This window comes from Dendronephthya gigantea, unplaced genomic scaffold, assembly GCF_004324835.1.
Source record: "Dendronephthya gigantea isolate DGI-Jeju-01 unplaced genomic scaffold, DenGig_1.0 000041F, whole genome shotgun sequence".
In the NCBI taxonomy this organism is placed as follows: domain Eukaryota; kingdom Metazoa; phylum Cnidaria; class Anthozoa; order Malacalcyonacea; family Nephtheidae; genus Dendronephthya; species Dendronephthya gigantea.
In genome coordinates, this window is record NW_021163051.1 from 444,774 (window position 1) to 462,253 (window position 17,480).

The 17,480-nt window shown below is 37.3% G+C and overlaps 3 protein-coding genes and 1 non-coding gene across 4 annotated transcripts; all 4 read right to left on the reverse strand.

The window, feature by feature from the left end:
• Window positions 1-1,193: 1,193 nt before the first annotated feature.
• Window positions 1,194-2,827, reverse strand: LOC114526758. Its single transcript, XM_028548285.1, has 2 exons — window positions 2,786-2,827; window positions 1,194-2,672 (listed from the first exon to the last, which is right to left on the reverse strand). Exons 1-2 carry the CDS (start codon window positions 2,825-2,827, stop codon window positions 1,194-1,196), a joined length of 1,521 nt encoding a protein of 506 aa, XP_028404086.1.
• Window positions 2,828-3,528: 701 nt separating this feature from the next.
• Window positions 3,529-6,453, reverse strand: LOC114526759. The gene is made up of 4 exons (XM_028548286.1): window positions 6,396-6,453; window positions 5,454-6,211; window positions 4,467-5,327; window positions 3,529-4,314 (listed from the first exon to the last, which is right to left on the reverse strand). Exons 1-4 carry the CDS (start codon window positions 6,451-6,453, stop codon window positions 3,529-3,531), a joined length of 2,463 nt encoding a protein of 820 aa, XP_028404087.1.
• Window positions 6,454-13,351: 6,898 nt separating this feature from the next.
• On the reverse strand, window positions 13,352-15,663 carry LOC114526761. The gene is made up of 4 exons (XM_028548287.1): window positions 15,604-15,663; window positions 14,261-14,369; window positions 13,810-14,024; window positions 13,352-13,366 (listed from the first exon to the last, which is right to left on the reverse strand). Exons 1-4 carry the CDS (start codon window positions 15,661-15,663, stop codon window positions 13,352-13,354), a joined length of 399 nt encoding a protein of 132 aa, XP_028404088.1.
• On the reverse strand, window positions 14,974-15,045 carry Trnag-gcc. The gene has a single exon. It is a non-coding gene; the product is annotated as a tRNA-Gly (tRNA).
• Window positions 15,664-17,480: the final 1,817 nt, after the last annotated feature.

Here is a 17,480-nt window from a genome sequence, read left to right on the forward strand (position 1 = left end):
ACCAATCCCAGGAATCTAGCAATGTACTAGTTCCAGTCTACCCGTTAATGAAAGCAACGCGATCAAGATGGCGATAGAGATAGAGTATTTGAATCTATCAGAACTAAATCATAGCCACAGTATAGGTATATTATCTACTTGATGAGATTTTTCGCTAGTAATTACCTCAGATACTATGGGGATATATATCATATTGGGAGAGCGCATTCTCTAAGCCCACCGTTTAAATCAAATTTTGGTTACACTGAACTGGATGTCACATGTGATTGACACACTTGTCGAAATATTGACAAAAGGCTACGTAACAATAACAAATTGTACACATTTATATAAATCCAGATTTCAAGACAAATTAAACTACGGTAGCCAAGATAGGAGTCAGGAGTTTAATCTCAAAATCAAATTCCTATCTCGCGCCAATTAAACTAATTCAGATTGGAATTTAATTTCAATCTCGCGCCGATTAAACTAGTTCAGATTGGAATCTAATTCTAATCTGGCACCAGTTATACTAGTTCGGACAGAATCTCATTCCAATCTTACACCAACGGCCCAGCTGGGCTTTGTGCAAACTCAAATCACTGAATGGAGCATACATGGACAACCTTTGCTCTGGATCTACTAACTACCCCATAATTGTAGACCCGTTAATACTATCAAGGGACGAAGGATGTAGGATTTTACTTCATTTTATTAAAATAATATTCGGTATGTCTTTCTTTATTGTGAAAACAACAATTAAGGGTGTTTAGTCCATGGTTCAGTAACACGTGAATCCGCCTCTTTTTTTCATCTCAGATATCGTGTGATGGGTTTTTTAACCATATTAACGAGTCTGCTAATTTGTCATTAAAGATTTCGTGAGCTTTTTTTTGGGATCAATTGTGGGGAATTCTGTTGCTTCCCACAATTGGTTTGAAGAAGTATTTTAACGTTTTTATTTAAGATATGTTTCTTTTAACTATAATTTCACTTGCTCGCACGCTCTCTCTCTTGCTCTATCTAATATGTCAATCAAGTGTCAGTTTTTGTTCGCTTCCGCTAAGAACAACTAAGACGCTACTAACATTCACGACACACTCCCCCTATTTTTAAACATCCTAAATATAAAAATATGAATATAAACTGTTTTACTGACTGTTATTAGATTGTCCCAGTCATTTTGAGTCGTTTGTATAACTCTTGCATAAATGTTAGTCACTTTCATTTTCAAACTCTTGCATTCGCCGAATATTCACTGTTGCCTCAACCGCCGCTTTCCGCTTTGGCTTAAACTCTTCAACTTCGGGATTCAGTGGTTTTTGTTCCGAGCCCTTTTCATCACTGTGTAACTCCATTGGATAAAGAAACTGAATAGGTCTTTCTAGATAACTCTTGCCGGCACGAAGTCTCACCGCCCTTACAATTCCATCTCTCCCCGGTATTAATCTTTCCACGATTCCGATCTTCCACGTTCCTCGATTCTTTCCTTCTCCTTTGATGAGTACCACATCACCTTGTAAATTTCTGCTTTTCCCGTTATGTCGTAAGTCGTGGCTTTCTCGAAGCGCTCTCATGTATTCATTTCGCCATCTCCGCCATAACGCCTCTTTACATTTCTTCAAATATTTTGCTCTCTTTCGCATATCACCATCTTCAATTTCAGCACTCGGAAGTTCCAATAAATAATTGGCTTTACCCAATATCATCAGGTTTGGCGTGAGAACAGGTAATTGCACGTTGTCTTCGCAATACGTTAATGGTCGATTATTGAGTGCTATCTGGATATCTAGCAATACATCCTGCAACTCCTTGTAGGTGAGTTTTGCAGAACCAACGACTTTGTACAACAAATTCTTTACCAACGCGACCATCCTCTCAAACATACTGCCCCACCAACTTGCTTTACTCAGATTAAACTGCCATCGAATTTGATAATCGTGCAGAAATGCGTGAAACCTTTCATCTCGGGTTGCTTTCTTAATCCACTTCGCAGCAGCATGAAAGGTCTTACCATTATCTGAAATCATCTTCTTTGGTCTACCGCGAACCGCTACAAACCTCTTGAAACTTGCCAGGAATTCCTCACAACTCAAATCAGGTAAAAGTTCGAAGTGGAGTCCTCTAGTTAAGGAACAGGTGTAGATAAGGATATACGATTTCTGTTCATTGTTCTTGTTTCGATAGTAAATAGGGCCAGCATAATCTACACCAACGATTTCAAATGGCGTCGTCTCTTCGGTTCTTTCTTTTGGTAAATTACCTTGAGGTGGAGTTGGTTCATGCACTGTATGGAACCGCTTGCAACCATAACAACAACTGAGAACTTTCTTCGCCAAAGTTCGTAATTTAGGAATCCAGAATTCATCACGGACTTTGCTCATGATCAGGGCAACTCCCCCATGCAGGGTCTTCATATGAGCTTGCTTTACGACCAATTCAGATAATACATGTTTTGCTGGCAGATACACTGGATATTCACCTTGGATTCGTCCTTGGCACACGTATATTCCCTCGCCATTCTTTTGAAGATTTAATCTGGTAGAATCCACTTTGAAGATCTCAAGTGCTTCGCTCTCGGATTGTGCGCGTTTAATCAAGAACTTCATCTGCTTCTGTGTTTCTTCGGTCACTAATGGTCTGTTGACTTTCTTGCCACACACGAAGTTGTCATTAAAATCTCGTGACCCAAGCTAAAATTCGAACAGTTTTAGGCAGACCGAATTTCTCTAGTAAACAATCAATGAAATCGGCCTCTTTCTGAATGGTAACTTTCATTACTTCTCTCATCATTCGACTTTCTGACTCGGACTTCTCGCTCGGTTTGATCTTTACTTGCTCCGGTCATTTTTCAGTTTCACTCAACCAACTAGGCCCTTTCATCCAGGTTTCATTCCCTTGAAGATCTCGTGTTGTACCTCGACTGCCGATATCTGCAGTGTTTTCGAGAGTTGGAACATACTTCCACTCGATTTGCTTCTCAGTGATCTTTTTCACTCGATTAGCTACGAATTGCTTATAGTTACCCTGTCCGTTAATCCACTGTAGACAAACGGTCGAATCGCTCCACGCACAAACGCTTATCACTGGAAGATGACTAAGAGCCTTTCTGACATTGTCAATAAGATTGCAGACCATATGACAACTCACTAGTTCCAATCTTGGAATTGTTAAATCTCGTTTTGCCAGTCTCGTTTTGGACACTAGCAGCCCTTGAGAAACTAGATCACCCTGTTTGGTCACAACGTAAACAGCGGCACAACATCCCAGAATACTTGCATCAGCGAAACCATGAATGTAAATCTCTGTAGTGACGACTCTCTCTCGAGGGATACTTCTTGGGAAGGTTAAACTGCCTGGTAATCTATCTAACCACCGCTTCCATCGATCCTTCATATCTTTAGGTAATTCAGCATCCCATCCGAGCTTACGATCACAGATATCACGGAAGATTACTTTATCCGTGAGTAAATATGGACTAGCTAAACCCAGGGGATCATATACTCTCGCCATTGTTTGAAAAACTATCTGTTTGGTCATTTCTACTTTCTACTTTGGTAGTGATACAGACAAAGTATCTTCCTTTTTGTTCCATCCCAGTCCCAGGAGCTTGGTCTTTGATGGCTTAGTTCCCAAAATTTCTTTAGCAAAGGTAGATTCTCCGTTTTCCACGTTGTCACTCTCTAACTCCGCAGCATTAGAATGCCATTTGTGCAAAACAAAGCTTCCCTCGCTGAGAATTTCTTTGGCTTGCTCCTTGAGTACTACCGTCTCCTCTACTTTATCACCTCCGATGTTTATGTCATCAACATACGTTCCTTCAGATAATTCTTCAACACATTGTGGATAGTGCTCTGCATACTTCTCGAGATGAACGTTCAAAGTCCCTCCGAGTAAGAATGGGCTTGGGCCTAGCCCAAACATTGCTCTGGTCATACGATACACCACCATCTCTTTGCATTGTAGGTTGTTTATCCATAAAAATCTCATCGCATCTCGCTCGATCTCTCTAATCACTATTTGTAGGAACGCTTGTTTTATATCACCAGCTAAGAGAATAGGTTTAAGTCGATTACGAAGTAGTATGTCAAGGATTCTTCTTTGGAGTGGGGGACCAATGTCCAAGCAATCATTCAAAGACGGGGATTTTTGATCAGCTTTTGCCGAAGCATCAAACACAATTCTTACTTTCGTAGACTCGGCTTGCTCTCGTACTACCGGTTTGTGGGGAATGTAATGCTCTCGGCTCCCTTCAGGTTTCTCAGGCGCAATCTCGACCACTCCATCTTTGAGTTGATTTTCCACTATATCATGATAAGTCTTCAGCAGTTCAGGCTGTTTGTCAAGTCGGTTGAATAATGACTGAAATCTCCTCTTGGCTGCAAGGTAATTGGTCGGCAGCTCCGGATGATGAGCCTTCCATGGAAAGATGTCTCATATCGACCGTCCTCTTACTGAGTGAGCTGTTCTTTAAATTCTCGGTATACGCTCCCTTGATCTCCTTCAACATGGTCTCCTAATCCAAGCACAACCAGACTACAAAGATGCAGGTAGTCTTCTTGGGAGCTCTTGGTAAACATCAAGTAGGAATGGTTCTTCTCTCGCCCCGGTGACATGATAATCCATCCCAAAGCAGTTTTCTCAGCGATTGGCATCCCATCGTTCCCAACCTTAGCAGGTACAGTTGTCTTGATTGTAGACATATCACTGGCACCTAGGATTAGATGCACAGGTAAAAGTGCTTTCTCATCAATATCATTCATATGTACTCCTTTAAGGTGTTCATGGGTTTCAATAAGTTCTTTATACCTCGGATTTGGCACTTTCATTAGCACATCCTTGTCGATTCGATTCAGTTCACATGACATCTTGAAATTGCCATCAACAGCTGCAATCTCCACCTCATAAACATCAATCTTCCTTGTTGTTGTTTGAAGCATCATCTCAATTGATTTAAATTCTTGTCTTATCGGCTTTTTCCCAATTGCGTTTAACAACGTGCTTGATGCAAATGAACTCCCAGACCCAGTGTCTAAAAGTGCTCGACACTTTAGTCCTCCTATCTCTACCACCACAACTGGATAAACTACATCCTTCCCATTAGGTTGACACAGCAGTTTTTGATTTGCGTTTAATTTATCACAAATAGAAGTGTGATGCCTTCTCTTGCAGTTGTAACATTGGCTCCCACTTCTGCAATCACTTGCTCTATGCTTTTCGCCAGTGCAGTTGAAACACCGGTGCTTGTTGCTGACAATTTTCTTCCGGTCACTGACATTCACCACTTTATCACATTCCACAGATCTGTGATCTTTGCTTTCACAATATACGCATTGTTTAGATTGGTCCTTTGTTAACAATAACTTATCTCGCTTACCATCTTTCCATGAAAATCCATCTTTTTATCACTTTGTTGTAATGGGTTTCGCTCAATCCACTGTCGCAATGCCTCAACTAACTCAGGGAAAGTCCACCTTTTTCCAATCTGATGAGGTTCTCGTTAAATCAGCTCGAATGCCTTCTAATTTATCCAACGTCATCCTTACATTTCCTGCAACATCCCCCAATTTTCCAAATGCTTCAAGAGCTTGAACATGCCCCAAAAGACTGTCATAAAAGTTGTGTATCTTTTGTTTTGATACACCAGTAATAGTAGGTAAAGACAGAATTTCTTGAATATGTGCATTGACTACCTCGCTTGCGTCACCATATCTTTGCTCCAACATCCTTTTCACTTTTGCATACCCTTCGCTATTCAGTGGTAATTGATCAATTGTAATTCGAACTTTAGGTACAAGATGCTCTTTTAAATATGCAAACTTTGCTTCGTCTTTCATGGGTGCTTTATCAATTTGGGTCTCAAATAGACCCCAAAACCGAACCCAATCTAAATGAGTTCCTTGAAATTTCGAGATTTGCAGCTCAGGCAACTTCGTTTTAACCCGCTTCTCAGCAGCTTCTAGCTTCTTTTCCTCAAGAGATAACGCAAACTCTTCTTCTCTTTCACGCTTTGCCAATTCTATCTCTCTTTCCTCATCTCTAATTTGAGCTCGTGCTTCCGCTTCTTGTCCAATTTTCTCCCGACGCTCAATTTCCTTTCGTTTTCCTTCGTCGTCTAAAAGCTTATTATTTAACTCTTCTATAACCTCCTCAAATACGCGTAACTTGCCTTTGTTTTCGTTTGTCCACTCGTCAATAACTTCATCTTCTTGGCCCGCATCGACCTTCAAGCCTTGTATTAATACAATCAAATCATAAGCTTCGTCTACTTTGGTTTTTAGTGTTGTTTGTTGTCGTTTAATCGCTTCTATCGATTTCCCTCTCAAAATCTCGGTTGTTGCTCGGTTAAAATATGATAATTTTCGCAATACTGACTGGAAGATTCCTACTTTTGTCTCCGTTTCATTAGATAAAACCCGACTGCTCTTGTGCTTCAAGATCAATTCGTTGACTTTGTTGTCTCGTCACCGCCATGTCACGCTCAATTTTTTAGTCAAAATACATCCTCAAACCCCGATTAATTCTCGATAAATTCCAAGTCACAAATATATAATAATCGCCGTCGAAGGTGCCACTTTGTGGGGAATTCTGTTGCTTCCCACAATTGGTTTGAAGAAGTATTTTCACGTTTTTAAGATATGTTTCTTTTAACTATAATTTCACTTGCTCGCACGCTCTCTCTCTTGCTCTATCTAATATGTCAATCAAGTGTCAGTTTTTGTTCGCTTCCGCTAATAACAACTAAGACGCTACTAACATTCACGAAACAATTATAAAGAATTTAAGTGAATGATAAAAACAGAATATAATTGTAGGCCAAACAGTTACCCCCTTATATAGTGTATCAAGTTATTCTTTTCTGATAGTCTTATCGGGTACATTGTACCGAAATACAGGGTGTATAAAAAAAGTACCCCCTACTAATGAAATCAAGCTTTTGTTAGAACTTGAAAGCCTTATAATTATGCCAAACCCACGGATGCAGTGAGCACGACAAAAAGTTTTTGTTCCGTAGTCAGTTGAACCATTTCTTTTATCCTACCACTCTACCTGATCCTACCACTCTACCTGATCCTACCACTCTACCTGATCCTACCACTCTACCCGATCCTACCACTCTACCTGATCCTACCACTCTACCCGATCCTACCACTCTACCCGATCCTACCACTCTACTTGATCCTACCACTCTACCTGATCCTACCACTCTACCAGATCCTACCACTCTACCCGATCCTACCATTCTACCCAATCCTGCCACTCTAGCCGATCCTACCACTCTAGCCGATCCTACCACTCTACCCGATCCTACCACTCTATGTGATCCTACCATTCTACCTGATCCTACCACTTTACCTCATCCTTCCATTGTACCTAATCCTACCATTCTACCTGACCCTACCATTACACCTGATCCTACCACTCAATCTGAACCTACCACATCTTCTATCCGTAAACCTTGGCATCCTTGAGCACCACCATATAGAAAAGGTTGGAAGCCACATATAAAAAGTATGTTGTGTAAAAGTACTTTTAATGGATTTTTCAATTATTTCTTAAAGTTTAGTTTGAAAGTTGAAGAGAGATACTTTCTAAAAATATATGTATCGGTTGTTGTCTTCCCAGTTTATCCATTCTGGACGAAAGTTTTAATCAAGGCTAGAGGTGGTCCAGTTGTCCGCGAAGGAATTGTTGTTCCTGGATTTGCAGCAAATGATGAACCGGTGTCACCGTATCGTGGCCTCAGCAGAAACGTTTTTGTTGAAAAAGTATATGGTACGTCAGATATTTTAAAAGTATTACATTGAAACATTACATTGTAGTAACATATACTGCATTGATGATTTTTAAGACTGCAGTGAAGACGAGGATATGGTTTCTGGGGATTACGTCATCCGTTCTTTTGTGCTTCTCACCCCGAAAGATGAGAATTGCGATGAAGGAATCGGTGGTTTGGTAAATTTGGAGCTGTGCTGCGACTTTAGAAAAATTAAGCCAGACGAAGTTAAAGAGGAGCTGTGTGCCGCTACAGCATGCCAATGTCCGAATTCCCTGGAAATAGACTGGGTACAGTGTTCAGCATGTGACAAGTGGAACCATGTCCATTGCGTTGGTATTTTGACAGAAGAACAGGTGCCTAAGAAATGGCAGTGTGGACTAGAAAACTTTAATCCAGAAGACATAATCAGGTACAATACTCTTTTAATGACGATGTTTCTATATCATACAAATAGATGTGTTATTTTTAATCCGCTACAGTACTAAAGTAGTTGCTATCTTTAAATAGCACGGTGGGTTTACAAATATGTAATCTTGCAGAAAGATTATATACACACATGTTGTAATATACCACCTTTTTACGTATATCATCCAATGATGTAATAAAACAAAATAATTTGTTAATAGCAAGAAAGATCAATACCAAAGCTTGACAGACATGCTCCCAGTCTTGGAGACAGTTGAGATAAGCAACATAATAGTTTGTTTTACATTCACAGGCACAGCTATCGGATCCTATCAAAATTATAGTATATATTTTATACGGTATACTTGGCAATTAAACCTTTTCATGTATTTTTTAATTTAAATTTATTTAACTTGCCTTAATACCATAAAGTTCAATTTGTCCCTTTAGAGCCTTAAATCATAATATGTGGAAAGTAATAGAGAGGTAAAGATTACCACATTTACTGGTACGGGTACTGGTAGCGTTATTTTTATTGGTTGTTTTACTGTGTTGAAACATTTACTCTCAATAACTGTACACAATGTTGTGCGGAAGACTACATAGTTTATCACAAGAACACAGAAGAGATTGATAAAACATTTGGATACAAATATAATTTGACTAATAAAATGATGCCACCGGTACCTGTACCGGTAGATAAGTTAATCTTAACCTCTCTACTGTTAAATGTTCTTCCCACTACTAAGAAACAATTGATATTGTATAACTTTACTATTTAAAATGGTGTAGGAACATTTAAAGATGGTGGCAACCAATAAAATTGGAAGTTTCAGACATAAGCTCTTCATCAAGCACGAAGCGAGGGAAAAAGATGCAATTTTGAAACAATTATCTGTAGGCGCTAACATTCCCTTCTCAGAAAAATTGGTAAGTAATTATGAGTAATTATGTATCATGCAACAGGTTTTTAAGAAGTATACTTGAATTGATAGGGTGAAGACTTGATGGATATCGTGTCGGGCTTATTTATTCCACCTGAAATGCCAATGGAGGGCTTGTCTTTCAAACTTGAATACGTCACTGATGTACTTATTCCAGAGGTACAGTGCATACAGTTTGTTTTATATGGATCCAAAAAAATCATTTTGACGGTCAAACTTAATTATATATATGTGCGTCATGCATGACTTCATGGTTGACAATCAATTATAAAATGCTGTTCAATAAATCTTTCTGAGTTTATTAGGATGTTATTAAACTTAACAGTTACAAAACGCCTGACCTTCATATTTCCACGTTTAATATTACACACGCCTTATGAAATATATATGTTTGAAAGACAGAATTTTTAGGATCCAATATATAATGAGAACCACGAAAGGGAGTGGGCTTTGCATGATTGCTAAATTAGACACCATTCTGTCACTGAGTGCTAAAGTGTAATGCAAATATTTTACAATAATACAGGCGCAGGTTCGTTTTGTAATGGATGTGGAAAATGTTCCAAGACATGTTGCAGAGTTAATGATATACAACTGGAAAGAACAAGTCCCGGAAATGCTTAAAACATACCGACGAAGATAATGAAGCAAATTATACGTCCTCTGATGGCTGAGTATGCGCACGTTCGTCTGCTTCAATCGTTTCATCAGGATCTGCAAGTGGCAAATAGTTTATACTGGGAAGTTCAACATAGTTTTGTAAAGAATCTCTTATGTACTGGACGTGGTTTTGTACAATCTTTTGTTCGGATTTTAACAATGCAAGAGATCCTGCTTCATAACAGTTAAGCGTTTCGTTTGACGAAATAATGCTTATGGCACAAGAAATCTTAGCTTCGTCGCTGGTATAATAGTTAAAAAGTCCTTCTCCTCTCAACTTTGTTTAAGAAGATTTAACATCTCAATTGCGTGTCGCTTGATTGACGATGAAATTGGGTTAACTTCGGTTCCCTGCTCCTCCATAGTGAAAGCCCCTGGCTGTTTCATCCCCTCTAGGTTTAGTTCTTGGAACGAAACCTTTAACGCTTCTTGTAACTGGTCACGTGCAGAATTGTACTCTATCAACAGTTGTTTCATCTTCTTCTCCGTCTTCTTTACTTGGTTGATAAGTTTGTTGGACAATGCGTTACCTTCTGAAAATAATAAATAAACTGATTTTTCTTTATATGTTTCAAATATAATCAAGCTAAATATTTCATAGTTTTAATGCAGAATAAAGTAATCTACCATTAAATAATAGAGATTTACACTTGCGTATATGCTACATAAATGTTAGCGCTGCAGTTCTTACAATTTCAATACTGTACTTACCAGCGTATTTTTCTTTCAGCTTTAATAGAAATAATCTTTCTTCGCACACAGTTTTAATTTTATCATAAATTTCGCTGCATTTCTTGCAATTCTTTCGTTCAGCTTCTCTCAAGTATTGTGGGTCATTCGACGTCCATCGTGATATTATTCCGTTGGACCTTTCTAAAATGGCTAGCTCTTTATCTAACCTGCCACATAAATTAGAATGTCTCAGAATTAATTATGAATTATGTTATCAGTAAAATTTTGTTAACCAATCCCTGTTAAGATAAAACATATTTGTGTAATAGTCTCAAACAACGAGGGGAGTTGAAAATACGAGGCAGAGCTGAGTAATTTTTTAACTTTGAGTTGTTTGGAAATCGGACGAAGTCCTCCTTAAAATGTTTGAGCGTATTCCTCATAAACGAACGCGTATATAATTTACGAGAAAATCAATGTGAAATTTGACTTAATTTATGTAATTTCTTCCTCCAATTTCAAAGCATAACCCTCCTCCATGGAACCGATTCCATTCATTTGTTATTTATTCATACATTATTAATGAGTAGAACTGAGAAACAATGTTCACATGTTGATGTCTAGAATTAGTATACATATAGTGGTACCTTTCAATCTTCTTAGTGATGGCCGACACTTCATCTGCATAGAGCATTTCATCCCAATGCACAGATGACTTCTGCAAAACAAAACAATATAAAATAAGACAATAAACTAGCACAATATTAATTAAAGTATGTAGTACGAAAAGCGATGAACCTCAGTGCATAAAAGGTCCTCAAATTATCAACATAAATCAAGATCGGAAACTCACTGGATCCTGGGTTTTTTCCTTGCACTGCTGATACGGTAATAAAAATTAAAATACGGTGAAACACTATTTCAAGCAATCATTTCCTATTCTCTAAATGATGCAAAACTATTCACGTACATGTACACGGCTGTTGGCCACAAACACATAAGTGTTCTTGATTTGCCAGTTCTTCGATGAACGTCTCAGATAAGGGCACTAAATACACATTGAGATTACAACAAAAATTATGTAAATTGTGTTCTTTATCTAAGGAACACAAAAATAACTTTCCAACTATGACATACCTGTACTATATGTACAACATGCACGTTTACTTTCTTTTAAAATATCATATTAAGGTGTATGTACAATACTTGCAATATAATCATGTTAGGACCATCATTGGTGATTTACAGTATACCTGGTGATTTTTCTATTAAATCATCAAGGTTTTTCCTACTTGCATCCATGCACTCCATCGACCGATTCCAGTTTCGCGATAAACTTGAAACTGGAAAAAATATGTTAGATTCTATTGTTGCAAATCCATTATTCCTAATAAAGGCAGATAATGCCGTGATAAGGACGTTTTATCAACCATTTACGTAATTTATTTGTTAGCATTTTAATTATATACTGTCTGTACATGAAATGTATGATTCAACATTTTGGTAAATCTTTATTTATTAGCTTGTATTTTGAACTCTACCCTTTTCCATAGAAATATGATCATATAAAATATGATTAGAGTAATTACCTAAGTTATTCTTACAGAGACAGCCATAATGCAAAATTGCATCAGTTAGGACGTCGATGCGATGTGATGGACGCATTTCCTTAGTCATTTTCGAGAAACGACGCAAGAATGACCATAACCTCTCTAATTGTTCGCCATCCAACAACCCAAACTCATTAATTCGTGTGGGCCTGAATTCAAGCTGTAAATAAATTTAACAATTCTTTCAGTGGCACAATTCTTGATATTGGTCTTGTGCATCCTTTTTTTATTTTTTTTTATTTTTCAAGCAATAATCTTCGTTAAGTTTCTATACGTATGATTTACACAATACCTGGCAGGCAGCTTTGTGACCGTATATGTGGAAGGCTGGCACCGCAAAGGCAACCTTCGACAATATATCCGTTTGACCAGATGCCTAAAACAGAAGTACTCCAAGATAAGTTACCTAATACGTTATCCAAAAAGGTTACCATTTGGATGATTTAAATTAATTAATATGAACCTTCATGCAGCTCATATTCCACCGCAATTCTTTTTTATTATTTTACATATGGGAAGATTAATAATAATAGGGTGTAGTTAAGGATATTGGCTTATTTTCATTGTTTCATTACCCGTAAATGTTTGAACAGCAAACATCCAATATCATACATGATCTTAATGTTGAGGTGACTAGACTGACTTTTTTCAATGATATCTTTTAGCATCCAAACAGAATATGGTCTCATCCAATGCTTTGAACTGTGTTTTTGACCTCAGCATGTCGCCAGCCTTGAAATCATTACAATCCTACGAGGGATAAAACTTTTTTTCCAGGAAATTATACTTCCCAACTAATATTGTAAAATGCAACATAATTGATAAAAACATTGCTTCCAACCTTGGATGATTTTGGTTGGGTAGGATATGTATCAACAAATTTGTCCACTTCGTTCTGGCTACAAAAAACTCTATTGCCCTGCAATGGTCCTCGAACGCTAGAACCTGCAGCTTTTTTACAGGGTAGACCAAAACAGGCATCTAAAGACTCGATCAGTACACCTCCATCCTAAAAATATTTTGCAGAATGACATGATCAACAAACAGATTTAAATAATGGAATTTCTTATTATAGTAATTGAAAAATAATGAAATAATTAACTTTGTAATTATACTAAAACTAAAAGTTGTCTCAGTTTTTATTCACCAATATTCACTTCGTCTTTGGAAAATAATTGTTAATTAGTAGACATTAGTTGCATTTTATGAATAGCAATATTTACATTAAACATACCACAGGTCAAGCAGGGCAAACATTTCCACAGTCTCGCTCTGGACAAAGAACTTGAAGAGTCCTTAGTTCATGCTTCATAAACCTGAAATAAATTACAGTAGAATACAGTATTGTGCCTAATTAGTCATACCGTAATTTATCTGTCTAACTCTTATCTAATTGTCCAAACCTTCCATTTCAGAACTGTGCTAACATTTATTACAAATATACCGGCCTGCACTGTACTGTACATGTAGATAAGAAACAATTATCGGTAATGTGCAAGACTTTGTCAGAACATAGCCAGAATAGAAATACAGTACTATAGCAGATAAAACAAAAAATATGAGGGTACATTGTGGTTTAGTGAGTTAAATTAAAAAGTGTAGTCTGCAAATGCTGTAACATATATTATGTTAGATCATTATACAAATGAAGCACAGTAAATTAATTTAATTTTTAAATCTCTCATCACTTTTCTGTCACCTTCAAATAGTTTACTAATTAATCCAACATAATACAGACTATGATTCAGAAACAACTTACAATGACATATTTTGGAATTTTGAAATTTAAAGCTTTACATAAATCATTGGCTGACACTTGGCACTCCAAAAGCAAAGCTTCCATCCAGTCTAGAAGATCAAAAGATAGTGCCATATTTGGATGCTTTGAACTTGTTGGCCATAGATGTAATCTTGCCAGGGTAATAGGAAAAGCTTCACAAGGACAAGACATAACACCAAGTTCATGTCTCCTACCTACAAATACATGTAAAGTACAATACTACCATATAACCCAAGTATGGATTAATTTCCAAATGTACACAACTCAATGTGAATGAACATTTAGTGTGTAGTAATAGTATAGTCTTCCTTTGTCAGTTACTTTGTGGACAACCATTTACTGAATACAAAGTTTGATTTTAGTTACATGTTAGGTCTCTTCCTTTCAGGTACACTATTGATATTGGATAAATTTACTAAAATTAACTTACCATCATCACTAATAGCAATTATTGCTTTTGTTTCCATAGCCAAACAGGAATGCCATGGACGAGGATTTACAATTCTATCTGCAATTGTGATTGGTAAAAACATTCCATCCTACAGAAAATTAGAAAAAATGTCTACAGTTATTACTAGACACAGTTCATAATGTATAACTAATTTAATTTTTAATTCTAAGTAAACTTTTTTAATTGGGTCAATGATGCAGGGATATATTTTGACAGGTGACCAGTATGGAGTTATGACAATGGTTTGTATAAAGTAACCCGAGGTACTGTAAGTTTTCATGCCAATTTGGCTAGCATATATATATATATATATATAATTATATATATATATATATAATTATATATATACTTGCTTAAATGGCATTCATGTTACTTAACCCATTAAGCTGTAGTGTACTTAAATGCAACCTACTTTAATTTTTACTCTGTCTAACACCAGACAATTTTACTAGTCAATGGGAGAGTCTTGCAACTCAATGGGCTATGAAATTGAAAATTTATCATTTATATTCCCTTCTTTGGCAGCATGATCCTGTCTCTTGCTGACATGGACTTATTATTTATTTAGCTTTGCCTAGTAAAAAACGTATACTAATACAGAGGTGCAACAATACAAATACAAGCTACATAACAAGAGGTGAGGACACCACAACAGTTTACACCAGTTACTGTGGGCCCTTAGAGTGGGAAAATGCATTAGCCGGGGAATCGAACCCGGGTATCCCGCATGGCAGGTGAGAATTCTACCACTGAACCACCAATGCTTTGTTTCCTATGAACTATGTGGTATTCTGTAGTGACACATGTATACACCTAAATTCGGCATATAATTTACACCATGGTTACAGGTTTGACAATAGGGTTGGGTGTAGGTTGGTTTTTGTATGAGTATATTTTTAACAGTGGCGAAGCTAGCCCGCCAATTTAGTCCTGCTATGCAAATATTTTTGTGTTCATACACCGTAAAAACAATCAATTTCTAAAGAAATTAATAATGATAATCATTTAAAATTTGCATACAGGACTAAATCGTTGGGCTGGCTTCGCCACTGATTTTTAAAAATAAATCAATTGACTAACCACTATTGTCGGACCTTTAGCTATCAGAACTAAAGATACAACAACTCGGCACTGTAGCCATAGTGTATAATTGACATGTATATTACACATTACAGCGTAAATTTTCATTTTCATTTGTGGACTGTTTATTGTATTTTTGTTCACTCAAAGTTCTTTACCAAGGGGCTGTTCTTAAACCTTTCATTAATTACCCCCAGTCCTTAAATAAGACAAGTATCATGAAGTAAGACATAGTTACTAACCTTCCACTGTTCAATATTATGGAACAAACAACTAATCTTGTGCAATGAAGCCACACACATTTTACATAAATAATTTCCTATGCCACAGTTTAAACATCAGTAATTTGCACTAGCAGTACCACAGTTAGTACATACTTGGCCTTCTGGTATGCACTCTGATTCAATAACAGCTTGCAGTAATTGTTCTCTGATGTTTTCCCAGTTTTTGGCTGAACTTTGCTGTCGTTTGGTATAGCTGCTTGATAATCATCGCTTGTGTCAAGATCTCTTTCTTCGAACATAAAAGAAGTTGAATTGGTACTATCATCAAAACCAATTTCATTCACTCTCAAAGTTTCGACACACTCTTCTTGTTCTTGTGGAGTAGCTAATTCTACCTTTCTTCGTACTGGGGAATGTGATGAATCCGTAAATGCAATAAGTTCTAAAGCAGGAAGGCTACGTTTGATATTTCGCCGCATATTTTAAAGCAAACAGGCGAGAAGGCAACTTATAATTTGTTTCTAATAGCACCACTCCACTAACCCGACGCCATCTTGATATTTGAGTTGCGCTGAGTTAGTAGATGGTAGACTGAAACTAGTACATTGCTAGATTCCTGGGATTGCTGGGATTAGTAATCTGGCCACTAAAAATACTGGGCCTGCCCGACCAATCTGACAGTATTTATGCTACGTAGATTCTCGCTAACCGGGTGGCTGTTTCTATGGCTACCGCTTTAGGATTTTTACTTCATCTTAACAAAATTGAAACATGTTTCCACCGCGAATCGCTTTTTACGAATGTATTGTTGTTGTTCTCTATATTTATTTTATTTTATTTATTTTATTTTACAAGTTTGCCATTTTGAAATTAGGTTAAACATAAATACATAAATTACATAAAATGGCTAGAATGACCACACAGAGATAAAATTTCCAATAACGGGGTTCCACAACATGCACAAAACATAATATAAAGCGTGACAAATATTTACTGTAGACATAGTAATAAACTGACAAACACACTGATAGGCCACAAAGAGATTGTAGCATCATGGTAACTGCACTTGCTAAGAAAGCGCCGGCTATATAGTTCAGCTGAACTAACAACAAGACCTTGATGATAAGTTCCATAAAGGACGACTTGTGTGACATTTCACACGAACAGATTTAAAAGTTCTCGGGTCATCGATGTTAAAAATACTGTCTGTTAGACTCTTATAGTATAGTTGCATAATAATGCTTTAAATTATGCTATAGACTTAGTTGTGTCTCTAATATAACTTGGAAGAGTGTTCCACACGTTGGCAGCTCTGATATAATAACTGTTCTGGTAGTTAACAATTCCGAAATTTCCTACATTTAGGAAAGTTCCTTTACTGGCACTTCTTGTTTCTCGCGTTGAAACTTGGACCGAGATGTTATTGTCAGAGTCATTTTGAGATTTTTAAATATGTAGACAATGTCTAAATATTCGTGCCAGTAATACAGAGGTCTGATGCGGAGGATCTGCAATCTCTCTTTGTACGACATATCTGTTTGTTATGGCAGGGGTAGGATAAACTTGGTGGCTTGATGCTGAACACGTTCAAGTGTTAGAATGTTGCTGACTGTCTGTGGAGCCCACACTTGACTACTGTAGGCTAGCTGACTACGGACCATAGTGAAGTAAAGTGTTTTACGGATGGATTGGTTACGGATTACGTGTGTTGTTCGCTTTACGAAACCCAGCATCTTGTTGGCTTTCGACGAAACCTCCTGAACCTGTTGGTTCCATTTGAGGCCACCAGTTATAGAAATACCCAGATCTCTCTGATTGTTCAATCGGTTGACTGGAGTTCCAAGCACTGTATACTGTGTGATGGTTGGTTCACGAGATCTTGTAAGATGAAGCAC

Bases quoted from the DNA above. Each gene is read 5' to 3' on its own strand.
- LOC114526761 (XM_028548287.1), bottom strand. From the start codon at position 15,663: ATGTGTGTGGCTTCATTGCACAAGATTAGTTGTTTGTTCCATAATATT. The intron at 14,370-15,603 runs GTTAGTAACTAT...AATTTTCTGTAG, and splicing joins ATAATATTGAACAGTGGAAG to GATGGAATGTTTTTACCAAT. The intron at 14,025-14,260 runs GTAAGTTAATTT...ATGTATTTGTAG, and splicing joins AATTGCTATTAGTGATGATG to GTAGGAGACATGAACTTGGT.
- LOC114526758 (XM_028548285.1), bottom strand. From the start codon at position 2,827: ATGACCGGAGCAAGTAAAGATCAAACCGAGCGAGAAGTCCGA. The intron at 2,673-2,785 runs GTCAGAAAGTCG...TTCGAATTTTAG, and splicing joins AAACCGAGCGAGAAGTCCGA to CTTGGGTCACGAGATTTTAA.
- LOC114526759 (XM_028548286.1), bottom strand. From the start codon at position 6,453: ATGGCGGTGACGAGACAACAAAGTCAACGAATTGATCTTGAAGCACAA. The intron at 6,212-6,395 runs GTTTTATCTAAT...TATTAATACAAG, and splicing joins TGAAGCACAAGAGCAGTCGG to GCTTGAAGGTCGATGCGGGC. The intron at 5,328-5,453 runs GTGGACTTTCCC...TTGTTAACAAAG, and splicing joins CCTCATCAGATTGGAAAAAG to GACCAATCTAAACAATGCGT.